Raw genomic sequence first — 16,471 nt, forward strand, 5'->3', positions numbered from 1 at the left:
TCTTTATGTGGAGAGAGTGACTGGCTCAGGGATGAAGTCCCTGGGGAAGTGGTGGCAGTTCAGTTCTGGAAGTTCTGTTCATGTCTAGTTCTGGTGTCTGTGGTTCATTTTTATTGTTCTAGAAGACTCAAAATGCTCTAGAGAAATTTGACTTCAAGTCAGAAATTGTTGAAATTGGGTTTATGTAGTTTAGTAAGGAGGAAGTCGAGGGTTGATGTGGTCACATACCTGTTTGTGGCTGGGGGGAGTGAGGCTCTGGCAGCAGAAGCTCCCAAGCTTAGACTGGCAATGAGGCATCTTTCCAGCGCTGACAATTCTGGGGATTTATTTGGTTCTCCATCAATGATAACTTTTTGAAAGCTTGGTTGATGTAGGTTGATGAAAACCTGTGGCTTCTTCTGGAGGTTAAAGTTGACTTGTCAGAGTTATTTGTCTCATACCAACTGCACATGGAATTAAAGGCGTGACTGCAGAGTTCATGACTGACTCTTTCATTTTAGATCTTGAATGTTGATGCAAGATGGATTTAATTTAAAACTAAGTGCACTTGAATGATGCTGAGTACCCCTGTGTGCCTTTGGAGTCTCCCCTTAATTCCTGTGGCTTTGTTTTCCGCACGAGTCCAGGGCAGGGGGGCAGGCAGGAAGTCAGTCCCGTGGCATCCAGGAGGCATTTCTCCCCCATTTTTTGGTTCCTCATGCAAGTGCAGCCCCCGCCGTGTTGCTGGATGATGAGGCTGTCTCTTTAACTCAGGAAGCCCATGCTGGCTGCCCGGGGAATTTCAGAGGAGCATGGGAGAAACGAAGGCTGGGAGGATCCTGGGCTGGATTCCTTGGGGGTGACCTCTCTCACCCTTTGCACATTGGATAACATTTTGCTTTGGTGAGAAGTGCTGCCTCTGGTGCCTGTTCCCTCTGCTCCCAGAGGTCTTCCTGTGTTTGCATAACAATTTGGGCATAAGTAAACACCATATTGCCTCAGATGGCTGCTTCCTCCTGCCCAGGCATGAGCTCTAGAACAATAATGCTGAGGACACAGCTTTAATGGCATCCTTCCCATCCCTTTTCCACCCTTATCCCTGGCACTGGAATGAACTAGTGTATTAGGATGAGAAATACCCTCCCTGTATGTATGATTATTCCTTGAATGAGGCCAAGCAGCAGGAAAACTGGCCTGCCAGGGGACTATGTCAGAGTGCTTTTTTTATCATTTAAATTTATAAAACCTTCAGTAACGCTTTGGTTTTGGTGTGTTACTGTGGATTTAATCCAGGGTGAAATGCTCAGCCTTCCCCCTTGCACACCCCTTCCTTACTCAGACCCAGTGTCCACTCTGTTCCATCATGTGGCTGTTAATGTGTTTTTCCCTCCTTTTTGAAATTATAATGTCTTTTTTATTTTCCTGATGAGTGCCTGTGCTGGAGCCGCGGGCTGTGGATACAAGCGGAGCACACTGGCTGGAATAATGGAATAATCCCTGTTTTACAAGCAGGAATGTAATGCATTAATGGGTGTGTCTTTGTTAGCAGCCAATATAAACATAAAATCAAAGTATTGCTGATGAAACACAACTTTAATCAATATTTCAACATCTCTCTCTCATGCAAACCTCGTTTCCAGCTGCGGGGCTGTTCCCAGTGCCCGCTGTGGTTTGGGTTGTGCCCTCAGCATTACCTGCCTGGCACAGCAGCAGCCTCTGCCCCTCTGCCCGTCCTCAGCCTGGCACAAGTCCTCCAGTTGTCCTGGGTGGGTTGTTTCATTCACAGCTTATTTTCAGCGCCATTTTTCTCGCTGCCCCAAGAGCTGCTGACAGCGCCAGCCCTCGCCATGCCCAGGGAAGGCTGTCCTGTCTCCCTTGGTGGCCTCAGGCAGTCCCACACTGGTGGCACTGGGAACTCCCAGGGATTGCAGCGGAAGGATAACCACGGGGTAGACTCCAGCCTGCTGCATTTATGAAATTATTGTTGAAAATCATCAGTCATCCGCAGGCAAATGTTTGCACACCGCCTGGCATTGTTTTTGTCCTTCCCAGTGAGTGCTGGGCATTAGGAGGGGTGGTGGGACATATAAGTTTCTTAGATTTCAGACATTTGCATTGAGCTTTCACCAGAATGGTCACACAAATCATCAGTCAAGTGTTGGGCTGCCTGTACCAGCTTTGCTCCAGGAATGGCTGCGTGCACAATCCTGACTTTTCCATCTCACCACTGGGTACTCTTGGGTTGGTTTCTCCTCTGTCTTCCAGTTTGGGCACCTTTAGGGCTTTCTGCAGACTAACACTCAGTAACCATTTCTCAATAATGTCTTCATTAGTAGCGTTAACACTGAGAATGTCGTCTTAAGAACTGCATTTAAAAATTTGCAAATAAATCAAAGTATAATTAATGTTGAGATGCTGGGGGATGTTGTGGTTTAACCTCAGCCCCCCAGAGCCACCCTCTCCCTGTCCCCCAATGCAGTGGGGGAGAGGACTGAAAGGTCAAAAGTGAGAAAACTCAGGGCTTGAGATAAGTACAGTTTAATAATTGAAATAAAAGAATGGATAGTTTTAATGCAAAGGAAAATAACAAAAAAAATAAACCCCAAGAAGGGATGCAAAGGCAGAGAGTTGCTCAGCACCAACTGACTGATGCCCAAACAGTGCCTGAGCAGTGGTTCCCCTTCAGCCACCTCTCCCAGTTTTATTGCTGATATTGTGATGCCATTTGGTCTGGAATATCTCCTGGGTCAGTTGGGGTCAGCTGTCCTGGCTGTGTCCCCTCCCTGCTTATGTGCACCTCCTGCCTGGTCACTGGTGGGAAGGACTGAGGAGCAGACAATGCCTCGGTGCTCACAGCCCTGCTCATCCAGAAGGAAAACATCCCTGTGCTGTCAATATTCCAGCACAAATCCAGAGCCCCACACCAGCTACTAGGAAGTCATTTTGTCTAGCCAAATCCAGCACACTCCCCTCCCCTCAGTCCACCTGTCCCTACCCAGTACATCCTCACTGACCACCCCCCACTTCCAGTGCAGTCATATAACACACAGGAACCATTGCTTCAGTCAATGGCCACCCCTGGAAATGTCTGTAAAAAGCCCATGGAAGTCCAGATGTCCCTTGAGTTCATTTAGTCCATGGCTCTGGATGCTGGTGGTCACTCAGGACAGGTGAGCTGGTGTGTTGTGGTTTTTGGGCACCAAAGCCAGCTCAGGTCAGTGCTGCACTTGCACTGCTTCTTGTAGGGTTTCTGCAGCACTGGGTCAGGTGGTTCCTGCTCCAGTGAGTCCAGGAAGGCACAGATCATGGGTCACACCAGTTTAGAGTCACATCCGTCACAGTGTCCACCTGCCTAGGCTGGAGTTACAGGGTTCACAGAATCACAGACTCACTGAGGTTGGAAAAGCCCTGCCAGCCCATCGAGTCCAGCCCATGACCAATCCCCACCTTGGGTGCTGGTTTGGAAGCAAACCAGTGGAGGAATTAACCCCACACAAATATGTTGTGAGAGATTCCAAGTCAGAACTACAATTTAATAGGAAAATTAAAATAAAGGCAATAGTAAACACTGGCTTTAAACTGACAGTCAGAATGTGACCTGCCCCCCTGTTGGTCAAGGTGGTGGTGGCAGGCAAGTTAAATGGTGGCTGCAGTCCTGTTGGAGTGAGGGATGTGGTCCTGTTGAAGTGGTGATCCTGTAGGAAGCTCTGGTTCATCTCTGGAGGTCCCATGCAGGTTCTCAAGCTCTTGTCCTCTGGGAATCCAGTGGCAGTGCTCCCGTGGTGTTCCAAGCCTCAGACTATATCCAGGTAGGAATGTTCAGTTCCTCTCCTCGGGGCAGGGCATCTCACAATGGGATGATGTAATTCTGTGTGTCATTCCAGGAGACCTTGATGTCCCATCAGCAGAGATAGCCCCCACAGAGTGGCTGCTGCTTCCCCCGAGGGTGTTACCAGGGCTGAGTCAGGAGAGGATAGAGAACACTGCCCCACCTACCTTAGCAGCTCATGGAGATGGTAATAGAACACATACTTTGGGTTGCACCTTTGATTGTCACCCAAGACACTCTCTCACCCAGCACAGAGCACTGAGTGCCATGTCCAGGCATTCCTTGAGACAAGAAACAGTGCAGTGAACTCCTCCCCTTGCTCCCAGCCTGGCTGGCAACATGGGGTTAGTGCTTTTGGGTAACTTTCCCCCATCCTTGAGTTTTGTAGTGGGTTTCTTTGTTCGGTTATTTTCCCTAAAGACACAAGTTTGGTTATTTTCCCAAAAGACACAAGTAGGCAAAGAAGATGGTTAAGCCAGGCTTCGGCTGTGATAAGAACATCCTGAAGTGTTTGTGTCTGGAGGAGCCAAGGGGATTTCAGTAACTCAGGCCACAGCTGGGAGTCCTGTTGGCAGATGTGACCTGTGCAGAGGTGGTTGCATCTGAGCTGTGCCATGTGTGGAGTCTGAAATGTTCTTCAGGTCCTGCTGAACCAGACCATGAACTGGGGAGGTGATCTGGGCATTGCTGGTTCTACTCCTGGCCCTACCCCAGTCACTCTGGTGGTTCTTATGTAGCCAGGGAGAAAAACTGTTTTTGTTTCCTGGGAAAGCAACACAGAAGATCATGACTTTTTCACAGTAAAAACAAGCAAAAGAAGAGGAAGCTTTTATTTCTGATAGATGACTCTGTATCCATCCCCTTCCAAGCAGCCTGAGGGCAGCAGACCTTGTTCTCCCTGTGTGCATCCCTCAGATAAATGAGGAGAATGAGGAACAAGCACAGTAAATCCCCTCCTGGGGCAGGACCTGTGTCCTGGAGAGCAGCACCCCACTGCAGAGAGGTGCCTGAGCAGTTTTTCCCCTGTCCCTGGTTTTTTCCTGTTCCACAAGATGGCAATGCAATCTAATCACCTCCCTCAGCCCCAGGTAGATGCTTTCAGCTCCCCTTTGCCTTCCTTCCCAGGGAGGGTTGGGGATGCCAAAGGCAGGGTGTAAACTACATCAAATTAATCTGTACCAGGTGGGGTTTTTTTTTAATCTTACCAAAACACCTGAATTAGAAACAGAGCTTTGCCAAACCCATTAATTCGAGTTTTTGGAAGGTTTGGTTTGTTTTAAAATAGTGTAGCTTGGATTATATAAGGTTTCCTGTAGAAAATAATGATTCATGCAGGCTGGGGCCTTTTTCTGCCAGGTTCTGTGATCTCTCTGTTCTAAGTTTTGCTTATTTTTGCCATGGATTTAATTAGTTTTATAAATTATGATGGCAGTTGCTCAGGTTTGTTCCTCTGACGTATCCTGTGTGTTTAGATGAGCAAGTCTCCATCCATTTGTTTTTTTCTCAGTGGAGACGAGGAGCTGGTTCAGTTGCCATGAAATCAGCCTTTCCTGCAATCTGACTCCTGGAGAAGTTACACTGATATTCCTCCCCAGTGCTGCCCTGACAACTGCCCTGGCTCTGAGTCACCTGCCCGGCCTTCGATGGGATGAGATTTCTTGGACTGGGAACTTTTATATTCTCCTGATTTTTTTTTAAATTTTAATTTTCCCTTCCTTTGGTTTTGTTCTGGGTTTGTTTTTTTCAGTTTTTCTTGATTTTGAATTTTTGTCCCATCTGCTACCTGGAAGAAGGATAATGGGTGGACAGGGGAGGGCATTGCCTGAGATCCAAATGGGGCAGTTAGGAAACAGAAGATGCAGCTGGATGTCCCAACATTCCACTGAGATGGCCCCGGCTGGGGGTGGGTTGTGGGGAGAATAAAGGTGAGGGGGTTACCCTGGAGGTTTGGTTGGTTTTTAGGGAGTCCTGTTCCCAGGTGTAGGGGAGGAAGGAGCTGTTCTGCCTGTTCTCCTGGCCTCTTGGGGCTCAGAACAGCATGTGTGGTGCCCAAACATGGAGACCAGCTCCCTCTGGACCCTCTGCCATGGCCACTCCTGTGCTGGACTCTGAGATCTCAGCCTGCTGCACTGCTCCTGCACTGCAGGTCTGCTTCATTCTTATGTTCACTGCCTGCTGCCACCACCATGGGAGTCCCCAGTGCCCTCACAAAGCAGCTGCTGATTCCATCCAGGCAGGAGCTGTGCCTTTCTGCAGCGAGAAGGGTAAGCTGTCCATGGAGAAGGTGAAGGTGAAGCAGTACATGCTGGACAGGCAGCCTGACTATGTGCCCATGGAGCCCTCAGAGGAGGAGAACGAGGAGTTCCCATTCATGGTGAAGGTGAAGCAGTATGTGCTGGGCAGACAGCCTGACTGTGTGCCTGTGGAGCCCTCAGAGGAGGAGAACAAGGAGTTCCTGTTCATCAAGGAGCTGAAGGAGAAGGAGGTTGAGCTCGAGGAACAGGAGGAGGAACTAGCCAACAACCCCCAGCTCCAGGGCCTCCAGAAGTGCCTCGCCGAGGACATGGAGGAGTGGCTGGCAGGACACTGCCAAATTGGAGAAGGTGATCCAGAAGTGGTGGGGGGAGAAGCTTGGTGCCTGGAACAGGAGCACAGCAGTGAAGAGGAAGAGGTCAATGATGTGGAGATTGATTGTCATCATGGGATGATGCATCAGCGAGCATGGAAAAGTGAGGAGATGGAAGTGATGGAGTTGGAAGATGAGGGTGGGTCTGGAGAAGAGTCCAAGTCAGAGTCTGAGTACGAGGAGTACACAGACAGCGAAGATGAAATGGAGCTGTGGCTAGCACAGGTTTTTCCCATGAGAAGTTTTCTTGTGTTTTGTAAATAAAGATAAAGTTTGGATGTTGTTGGAACAGTGTCCCAGAACTTGGGCAGTGCAGGCCTGGCCAATCAGGCCTGGGGGAAGGCTTCTGACTGACCAATCTGGGTGACTTTTGAGAACTCTATATATGTGATGAAATCAAAACAATAAAGGTCATTCCTTCTTGCCACTGAGAACTGATGCATTCATTACTCTGCTAGCTGCTCAACAGCGACATGGAGCCACATCTCAAAGCAGTCTTTGTCGCAAGAAGGACCAGATCACAATTCAGGAGAGAGAAGCAGAAGCCCTGGAGCAGAAGGAGTTGGAGCAAGAGGCAAAGAGGATAGAGGAGAGGTGAAGTACACACTGAAGATCGTAGAAGAAGAAGCAAAGAAGGAGCTGGAGGAGAACAGGCGCTCTCTGCCAGTGCTGGAAGCACTCGATGCAGGTGATGAGAGCTGTGAGAAGGAGTATGCGGCCTGGACAGCCCATGAGCTGAAGTGCCTCAAATGAGCCCATGAAAAATGAGAAGCCATGGAGAAGGAAGAAGTGGAGTGGGTGCAGAACCTGACAGAGGAGGAGCACCAATGGCAGCATCATCACCAACAAGGCAGTAAAGGGCAAATACAAACTCCTGCAGAGGCACTGCCACTGCAGCAGGTTTTGCAGGGGTGAGGATGAGGAGCTGGACAAGAGGGATTTCAGTGCTCTGACTCTTGAGGACCATTTCAAGTTTCTTCCACTTTAAGCAATTACATGTTCAAAAGTTCTGAGTGGTTACCCCTGCAGGAAGAGTTGAAAAGAAACTTTAGCAGAAGAATGGTGAATCTCTTGGTTGAATTGGGCTAATTTCTGATGTCTTACTAATTAACTAATAACACCAAGGTTGTGGATTTGATCCCTGTATGGACCATTCACTGGAGAGATGGACTTGATGATCCTTGTGGGTCCATTCCAACTCAGAATATTCTGTGATTCTCTGTCTTCACTGATCACTGGTGTCTTAAATCATACAATCCCAGGCTGGTTTGGGTTGGAAGGGAAATTTACAGATCGTCTTGCCCCTACCATGGGCAGGGTCATCTTCCACTCTCCCAGGTTGCTCCAAGCCCTGTCCATCCTGGGCTTGGACACTTCTAGGGATCCACAGCTTCTCTGGGTACCTTGTGCCAGGATCTCTTCACCCTCAGGGTAAAAAAAATTATTTCTTCTATCTAATGTGAATCTCAATGTGCCAGTGCCTCATCCTCCAGGAGCAGAGCAGCCCAGGGAGGTGGCCACAGGACACTGTTGGAGTTCTGAGATTTTCTGTCTGCATGTTCTCTTCTCTAGCAGCCTTTGGAGCACCAGGAGTCCAGGAGATCTTGCTGCAGGATTTATCTTTCTACAGCTCCACTGCCATCATCCTCCCTGTGCTGTAGTTCCCATCTGAGCTCCCTGGAGTGTTCCCTTCCCCTCCCAGAGCTCATTTCCCTCCCCATGGAAGCACAGGAGGGCTGTGCCTGGGAAGTCCAGGTATGCCTGGAGGATCCAGTGGGTGCAACCCTGCTCTTCCTTCCTCCTTGTCCTTCTGACTCCTGCCCTGGGCTAACTGAGGCTGAAAGGAGCTGGGGATGGAGGTGACAAAGATCAGGAGTCACCACAGGCTCACCTGGCCATCCATCCTCATTAGAGACACCAATTAAGGGCCCTGTTGAGGGAAGGGGGGGTAAGCAGGGTGAGCCCAAGTCTCATTAGACACCAGAGAAGCCTCAAAGCAGATAATGGACATAGTGGGAAGTGTGTCTTCTTAATTCATTTTTAACATTAATTATGTTAACAACTTTTAAATGAACCAGTCCAATAATTTCAGCACACTGGTAATCTCAGAGTTCTGGTCCATTTGTTGCTTTGCTATCTTGCTTTCCCATAATGTGGAACACTTTTCCTTGGCTTTGTTACCTTGGAGCTCCCAGGGTGACTGAAGGTGAGATGGAATATCCCAGAGGGTGTTCCCAGCTCAGCAGAGACACTGAACAAGGTCAGTCATGGTGCTGAGGTGATGCCTTTGCACCCTCCAGCCACTCATGGCCTTCATCCTCCTCCTCTTTTCCCTCCTCCTCCTCAAACTCACTATATTCACTACTCAAGTATTTGCCTTAAAACTGCTCATGCTGAGGTGTTGGAATGGATTCAGCTGATTAAAGAGGATGGACCTAAACAGTCATAAACAGGTTTGTTTTAAAAAAAAGGTGGTTTGGACATGCTATGTGACTCCGCTTCCAGGTGGGAAGCACAGCATGTCCTGGTGCTGTCAGCTCTGTGTGTGTTGAGCAGGAAAGGATGGGAAGAGCCTTCTGGGTCAGAGGATCCCTTCAAGATAAATTTCTGAGAACAAGCTTGTTTTTTCCCCCCCATTACTCCTATTGGAAGGCTGAAATGGTCATAAACTTATTTCCAGCCTGGACTTGTCAGGGATTCTTCATGTTGCCCACGTGCAGCCCTTGTTCTGCTGTCCTGAATAGCTCTTTCCTCTTTTTTATTTTCTTCCCTCAGATGTGTGTGTCCAAGAGATCATTCAGTGTGCCCTCCCAGCTATTGTTTTGTAGGGCTGAACAAGTGTCTTTACATTTTAATCTCCTAAATTAATCTGTTTTCTGCCAAGTCTTTTTTACACTTCTTCCTACTTAAACATTTTGGATTTTTAACCACAGGAACCAAGTGCAGAATCCCTGGAGCCTTCTCACAACTGCTTGTCCAGCAGCCCCAGCACTTCTCTGGCTGTTGGAAATATTGCAATTCCAGCATGTTGGTGCCTCAGTCATTTTGATTTTGGAGCTTTTTGCTTGGGCCTTTCTTTCTCTTGAACATTTTCCACTCAAGTTCATTTTTTTCCAACTCACAGGAAAAACTATTGTTTATCCCCAGTGTATGGCTTCCTCTCCCATCCCATGGAATTTCAACCTTCCTCCATTCATCTTCACAGTTACCCATTTTTCCTCTCCATTCTGTCTCAGCTTTCCTGTGTGCTGCTGCTGCTTTCCAACTTTGTGTCAGCAGCAGATTTCATTAGCACACTTACTTCTTGTGCCAAGGTCATTAATAAAAATATTTAATAAGATCAGCCTGCTGACCATTCCTGGAGGAGCTCTGCTGGTGACCTCCATCCATTCTGATCCTTCTTTCAACGCCACTTCCCCTTTCACCAGTTTCCTGCCCTTCCAGTTCTGCTAATCCCCAGTTTTTCATTGCAGGATTTCCCATGTGGTGCTGTATCACTTTGCTGAAGTCTGTGTGGGTAGGATCTCTCTCACTTCCTTTGTCTAGAAAATTCATTATCTGACCAGCTGACCTGGTTAGCTCTGTGTGATCTGATTTCCCCTCAGTGCAGTCCTAGTGTTTTCCTCCCTTCTTACTTTTTTGTTTCATGTTGGAATTAGTCTTGGTTTGCTCTGGAGCGCCCATCCTGCTCAGGATGGTCAGACAGGCCAGGGTTGCTCACAGCTCTTTCTTCCTTACACTTAGTGAGTGACAATTGTGTGGTGCTGCAGTTCCCCTCTGGCTCTGGAGGGATCCCTAAATGTGGGATACATGTCCTGGATAAGGCCCAGTCTGAAGGGAAGGACCTGAGTGTATCAGTCCTGCCTTCATTAAGCAGCTCACCTCATTTAATGAGAGTTCATCCTGTGGCACTGAGACCCTCCAGAACCACCACAGCCTTTTCCATCCTCCTACCAAGCCATGGCTCGGTGAATTCAACCACTGATCCTTCAGAACTGTGGAATCACAGAGTCACTACGGCTGGAAAAGGCCTCTGAGGTCACCAAATGCAGTTGTCACCCCAGCACCACCACCATGTTCACCACTAACCCATGTCCTCAAGTGCCACATCCACGTGTTTTTGAACACTTCCAGGAATGGTGACTCCAGACCTCCCTGGGCAGTCCATTCCAATGCTTGACCACCCTTTCTGTGGAGAAATTTTCCCTAATATCCAATCCAAACCTCCCCTGGCCCAGCCTGAGGCTGTTCTCTCTCCTCCTGTCCCTGTTCCCTGGAGCACAGCCTGACCCCCCGGCTGTCCCCTCCTGTCAGCAGCTGTGCAGAGCCACAAGGTCCCCCTGAGCCTCCTTTGCTCCAGGCTGAGCTCCTTTCCCAGCTCCCTCAGCCTCTCCTGGTTCTCCAGCCCCTTCCCAGCTCTGTTCCCTTCCCTGGACACCTCCAGCCCCTCCATGTCCCTCTTGTCCTGAGGGCCCCAGAGCTGCCCCAGCACTGAGGTGCCCCAGCAGTGCCAGCACAGGGGACAGGCATTGCCCTGGCCCTGCTGCCACCCCAGAGCTGGGACAGCTCAGGTGCCCTTGGCCTCCTGCCCACCTGGGCACCTCTGGGCTCATGTCCATCCACTGCCACAGCACCCCCAGGGCCTTTTTCACCAGGGACTTTCCAGCCACTCTGTCCCCAACCCCTTCCCATGTGCCTTTCTCTGTCTGTGGTGACCCAGGAACATCTCCTTGGCTGCTGATGGCAGACAGACTCAGGAGCAGAAAGGTTCACCTCAGGCTGTGCAGCCAGTGTGGTACAAACACAGGCTGAGGGGCAGCCCCAAATGTGTCCAACAGGGTGGGGAAAAGTCCCTTTGCTGGGGTGCTCTGCCAAGGGGCTGCTTCCTCAGTGGACATGGAGATTGCAGAATAATCCTGTGTTCAGCAGCTGAGCCCTGATTTTAAGGACCCCCCAAGAGTGGCATTTCTGGGGCTGGGCTGTGAGATGTAAATCAGGCACAGGTTGAAGCCTGGAGCTGTGAAATGCCATCCCTCCCCATCAGGAGACAGGGTGAGGGGAGAGGGGGAGCAAAAGGCAATAGACATCTTCTTAATTACATTTGCATATGCAGCTGTTCAAACAGACTGAACTTCATCAGTGCCTGTTCATACCTATCAGGAGATTTAGAGCAGCTGTTGTCAACCCATGTAGTGGGATCCTGCAAATCTGGTGGTAAAACAAACCCCTGGGCACCCTGCTCACCCAAGCTGTCCATCACTGCAAAAGGCCAAGCAATTAATGGTATTTCAATATTGAAAAAAATGGAATTGTGTGAAATATCCAGGGGTGACTGCTTACAGCTTGGTTTCCAAGGATACATGTTGCAGAATTAAATCATTAATTTATATTTCTGAAAATGGTGATGAAACGTGTTAATTTGTACATTACCAAAGAGTCAAACTTGCCTCCTTCTGCCTTTTCTTTCCTAATATGCTCAATGACAAAATAATTGCTCTCCCCGATCTGGAGCTGAAGTACAACGGTGTTCAGGCTCGGGAATTTCGTGCCACGTTAAATCCTAAATTAGGGGGGAAATTATCTGGGTTAAGTGTTTGTGGTAATTCCTGCAGACTGAAATTCTGCCTTAATCTTTGGTTCCCCACTGTCGAGCCTTTTGCAGCCTCTCTTGGTCGTTTTACCCTAAATCCACCCCGAGCCAGAGCTGTGCTGAGCACACAGTGCCTGGGCAGAGCGAGCTTCCAGCATCTGGAATTCTGCTTCCCAAGCCCCAGGCACTGCAGGGACACAACAATGCACGGAGGATGTGGTCAATGGAGAAATTAGTCTGCTAGGGACAAGTGGTTATGTTGTCTCTTCAGGGCTTTCTGAGATGCATGGAGGATGCTGATCCCACCAGAATCCGGGAGTATAAATCAACAGGGGCTGTGATCTCAAATATTTCTTGTTTTGCAAAAATACAGTAGGATTCCTGCCATCGTGCCAATGGACTAGAGGAAAACTGTCCTCAGGCACATGGGAGGAGCAGTGAGAAAGCCCTGCCCTTGCAGGGGGGTTTGTCAGGGCTGGGGGTGGGGGTGGGGGCGTTTCTGGTTGCTTTAGAAAATATATTGACATAAGGTGAAAATCGAGATGTTTGTGCAGCGTTCACCCCATGGCACTCAAACACAGCAGTCCTGCTTCCAGCAGAGTGGGAAGGAAGCCTTGTACAGCTGAGATTGGTGGTTTCATTTTGGGAAAGGATAAAGGAGCTGTGGGGCCCAGGTGGCTGCAGGAGTGGCCAGGGCTGGGCAGTGTCCCTGGCCAGGGCTGTGCTCGGGGTGCTGGGAGCACTGTGGGATGGGTGGAATGGGGAGCTCAGGTGGGAGCAGCCCCGTGGGGACTGGTGGGTCCCTGTGAACCCCAGGAGGGTCAGCAAGGCCAAGTGCAAGGTCCTGCACAGGAGTCAGAGCGATCCCAAAACAGGCTGGGAGGGGATGGGTCAGGAGCAGCCCTGAGGAGGACTTGGGGATGTTGGTGATGAGAAGCTCAACATTCCCTGGCCGTGTTCTCTGGCCCCCAGAAACCCCCCTGTGCCCTGGACTGAGCCCCAGCATGAGCAGCAGGGAGGGGAGAGGGGATTCTGCCCCTGTGCTCAGGTGAGACCTCACCTGCAGAGCTGCCCCAGCCCTGGAGAACATCAGAGGGACATGGAGCTGCTGGGATGAATCCAGAGGGGAGGTGGACAGAGGACTGGAGCCCCTCAGCCATGGAGCCAGGCTGGGAGAGCTGGGGGTGTTCACCTGGAGAGGAGAAGGATCCAGGCAGACCTCAGGGCTCCTTCCATTGCTAAAGGGGTGGAGAGGGACTTGGGACAAGGGCCTGTAGTTAAAAACAGGTAGTTTTTGCAGATGGCACTCCGTGACCTTGGCCTCTGCTGTGGCTCAAGGTGTGAGTTCAGCCCTGGGGAAGACATCTTCAAGGTCCCTGTCTGCTTGCCCAGGCTCCAGGCAGGCTCTGCATCCTTTGCTGAGCATCACACAGAGGTGATGGGTGCTGGATGTCACACAGAGGTGACACAAGGCTCACGCTGAAGCTGTTGTGCCATCCCTGGAGCTGCTGTTTGCAGTGACTTCCACACTTCCCTGGTGAAAGCAGAGGAGTGACACTGGAATGCCACACTTGTTTGCAAACCCATCTGGATGCTGGTGGCAGGAATTCCTTCCTGCTACAGATCTGCAGCAGCACAGTGGGATTGACTGTTGGAATAGGCAGGCTGTCTGCTTCAGAAATTTGGGGCAGGGAGGGAAGGGGTTTGTTTCTGCTGCAGGATGATCATCTTGTGCCAGTGGCTTTGGAGTGACATTTGCTGGGTTCTGGGCTCTGCAGAGGAGCTTCAGGTGTGAGGCTGTGACTCGTGGGGCACTGGCTGCACCGTGGTTGTGTTGTACCACATCCCCAGAGGGATCGTAACACACAGTAGCTCCTGTGTAATACTTATCTCCTAAATGTTGAAAAAACCTGCACCAGAACATTGCTCTGTTGGCAAGGAAAACAGTACCACTAGCACTGTTTAGTGGAAACTTCATTTTCCAAGCCATGCTTTCTGAATCTGTCTGGTTATTGCATTTATCTGTGAGATGCATTGGGAAATGTTGGAAAACTTGCCTCTAATTTGCAGTAGCCTTTTGAGGGAGGTGCTGCAGGCTTGCACCTCATCCTTGGGTCGTTGTGTGCCTGAGAATTAATTGTGTTTGTGCCTGTGGCCCCTGGGGCTGAAGTAAGCAGGGAATGGTATGGACTGTCCTCCATCTCTCCTTCCCATCCCTCCTCTGTAAACATCTTCCCCTCCATGCTTTCTTTTGTCCGAAGCCTGAAAGAATACACTTATTTTAAACTTCTTTCTGCTTCCACAGAGGGACAGTTTTATAGGATACAGACAGTGCCTGCTGGGATTTTTATGGCCTATAGTTTTCTCAGCAAATGGTTTTGAGCACAAGTTGGCTCGGCTGGAATGACCTTCTCTTGTTCATTAACTGTCTGTTGAAAAATATGCGTGTGGTGGTCATTAGAGAGCCTTGATTGGGGTTATTTTAGGTGGTGCAGGGAGGTCTGGGCCTTTCCTTCCCTCCTCATTATCAGGCAGCAGAGGCTGCTTAGGGCCTGGTTTATTTACCTAATAAACTGCCTCTTTATCGTCTAGGAAATGCTCACATTTTTCAGCCAAGAAATCCTAGTAACAGGCAAACAGAGGTCTAGCAGTCAGGTCTGGGGAAACAACAAAATGAAGGTCAGCTAATATTGCTGTTATTCTCTTTCCTGGTGGCCATGACAGCAGGGGTGGTTTATTTGAAGATCCCAGACTCGGAGTCATTGCTGGCATTGTTGGTCCCCCGAGCATGGGAGGCTGTGCCAACACTTGGGATATTAATGTATTCTACAGATCAGTGAATGAGGAATTCCTCCGCACTCTTTTCTTCTGAAAAAAGGGAAAAAATCCCCTTCTCCCCCCTTCCCCCTTCTCCCCACACTTTGTTTGCCGTGGCTTTGTCTGCGGGGTGTTGCTGGGCATCCCTAATGAGCTGGGGAGAATCGTGGCTGGGGCCAGGAGTGGGCAAGGTCCTGCCGTGGGGCTGGATGTGGCTCCAGGTGTGGCAGCTCCACACAGGCAGGGCTTGTGCCAGGAGATACCCAAAGAGGAGGAAGAAAAAGGCTCCTCTGGGACATGCAAAGCTGCCTGATTTGCTTCCTTCCAGGAGAAAATCCTGCCCCGTCCCCCCACGATGCCTCAGTGCTTCCTTAGTATTCATCCCAACTCCCAGCCCACCCCCAGCAGCTGCTCCGAGGGGCGACGGGAAAGCAATTGCTGCTCCTGGTGACTTACTGCCAGGGAATAATTGGGATCTGTTTGGGAGGAACATGGGGCAACTCAGCCCTGATGATGGAAAAAGTACAGCGGAGCGGGGCTTGGTGGGATGGATGTGCCGAGAGTTTCGGTGGGATTCGGTGGGAATAAAAGCTGAGCTCATGAGGAGACAATTATCCAACAATAATGGCAGGGATCAGGGAAAGGCATCTGAGCAGGTTTTTTTATATGTTCCCGTTCCATAGCAGGAATTGTACTTAGATATTTTTTTAATATATTCTTTGATCCCTCATGGAAATGTTAATGAGACAAAAACTCCTAAAGAGCTCTCCAGACACTGCCCTGCTTTGGAGAAGGGTGGACTGAAACACAGCCCCTCCGAGGGCTGCTGACACACAAGCAGCCCCTTTGTTCCCTCCTCTCCATCGCAGAGACACGTCTCAAACTGGAGGGAAGATGAGAGGAGGCTGAAGAGGCCGGGAGAAGGCTGGGCATTCCCATTCACAGGAGGAAAATCCCGGAGCTGCTATTGAGGCCGGGCTGCCGGGCAGTGCTCCGGGCGTTTGAAGTCCAGACAGAGCCACTCCCGGGGTGCAAGTGGGATGCTTGGGGGCTGCCTTTCACTTGGATTAATTAAGAAACTCCCAGGCTTTGTCCCGAGGGGGCTGTGAACGTGTGAAGCTCAGGCCCCCCATGCAGAGGGGCTGGGCTGGAGGGGACACGGTGCATGGACATGGCTGCTGTGCTGTGTTCCCAAACTGCACACAGAGGGAGTGCGAGCTGCCACTGCCACTGGTTATCCCCAGTGTGGGAGCTGGCACTGCCACGGGTCATCTCTGCTGTGGGAGCTGGCACTGCCATGGGTCATCCCTGGTGTGGTGCTGAGCTGCCGCAACCACAGGCAGCCGCTCTCGGAGCCCCTGCCCCAACCCACTGCCTGTGAGGGGAAACAAAAGTAATCCCTGGGGGTAGGAAGGGTTTTGTCCATGCAGGATCCTTGTTCTGCCCTAATGGAGGAGCAGAGGTTGCTCCAGTAAAGGGCAAACAGGGGTTTGTACGTAGCTGCTGCCTGGATGTGCATTTGTGTGGGGAGGAGTTTGGGATTTCCCATCCCTGGAGGTGTTCAGAGCCAGGCTGGATGGAGCTTTGAGCACTCTGTGATAGTGGAAGGTGTCCCTGCCCATGGCTGAGG

General features: G+C 50.2%; 2 protein-coding genes across 2 annotated transcripts in view; both read left to right on the forward strand.

Moving 5' to 3' along the window:
• The window catches only part of STX8 (syntaxin 8), a 105,515-nt gene that overhangs the window by 65,294 nt on the left and 23,750 nt on the right, over positions 1–16,471 (forward strand). The window lies entirely within an intron of this gene.
• LOC146429706 (microfibrillar-associated protein 1A-like) lies at positions 3,541–7,187 on the forward strand. The gene is made up of 2 exons (XM_085077380.1): positions 3,541–6,659; positions 6,930–7,187. Exons 1-2 carry the CDS (start codon positions 5,847–5,849, stop codon positions 7,185–7,187), a joined length of 1,071 nt encoding a protein of 356 aa, XP_084933506.1. The 5' UTR covers positions 3,541–5,846.

Source organism: Lichenostomus cassidix, chromosome 18 (assembly GCF_008360975.1).
Source record: "Lichenostomus cassidix isolate B80296 chromosome 18, HeHo_3.0, whole genome shotgun sequence".
In the NCBI taxonomy this organism is placed as follows: Eukaryota; Metazoa; Chordata; class Aves; order Passeriformes; family Meliphagidae; genus Lichenostomus; species Lichenostomus cassidix.

What these genes read in the sequence shown, in the direction of transcription:
- LOC146429706 (XM_085077380.1), top strand. Translation starts at nt 5,847, where the DNA reads ATGTGTGGTGCCCAAACATGGAGACCAGCTCCCTCTGGACCCTCTGCC. An exon ending in TGGAGCTGTGGCTAGCACAG is followed by an intron (nt 6,660 to 6,929) that starts GTTTTTCCCATG and finishes ATCTCAAAGCAG; the next exon opens with TCTTTGTCGCAAGAAGGACC.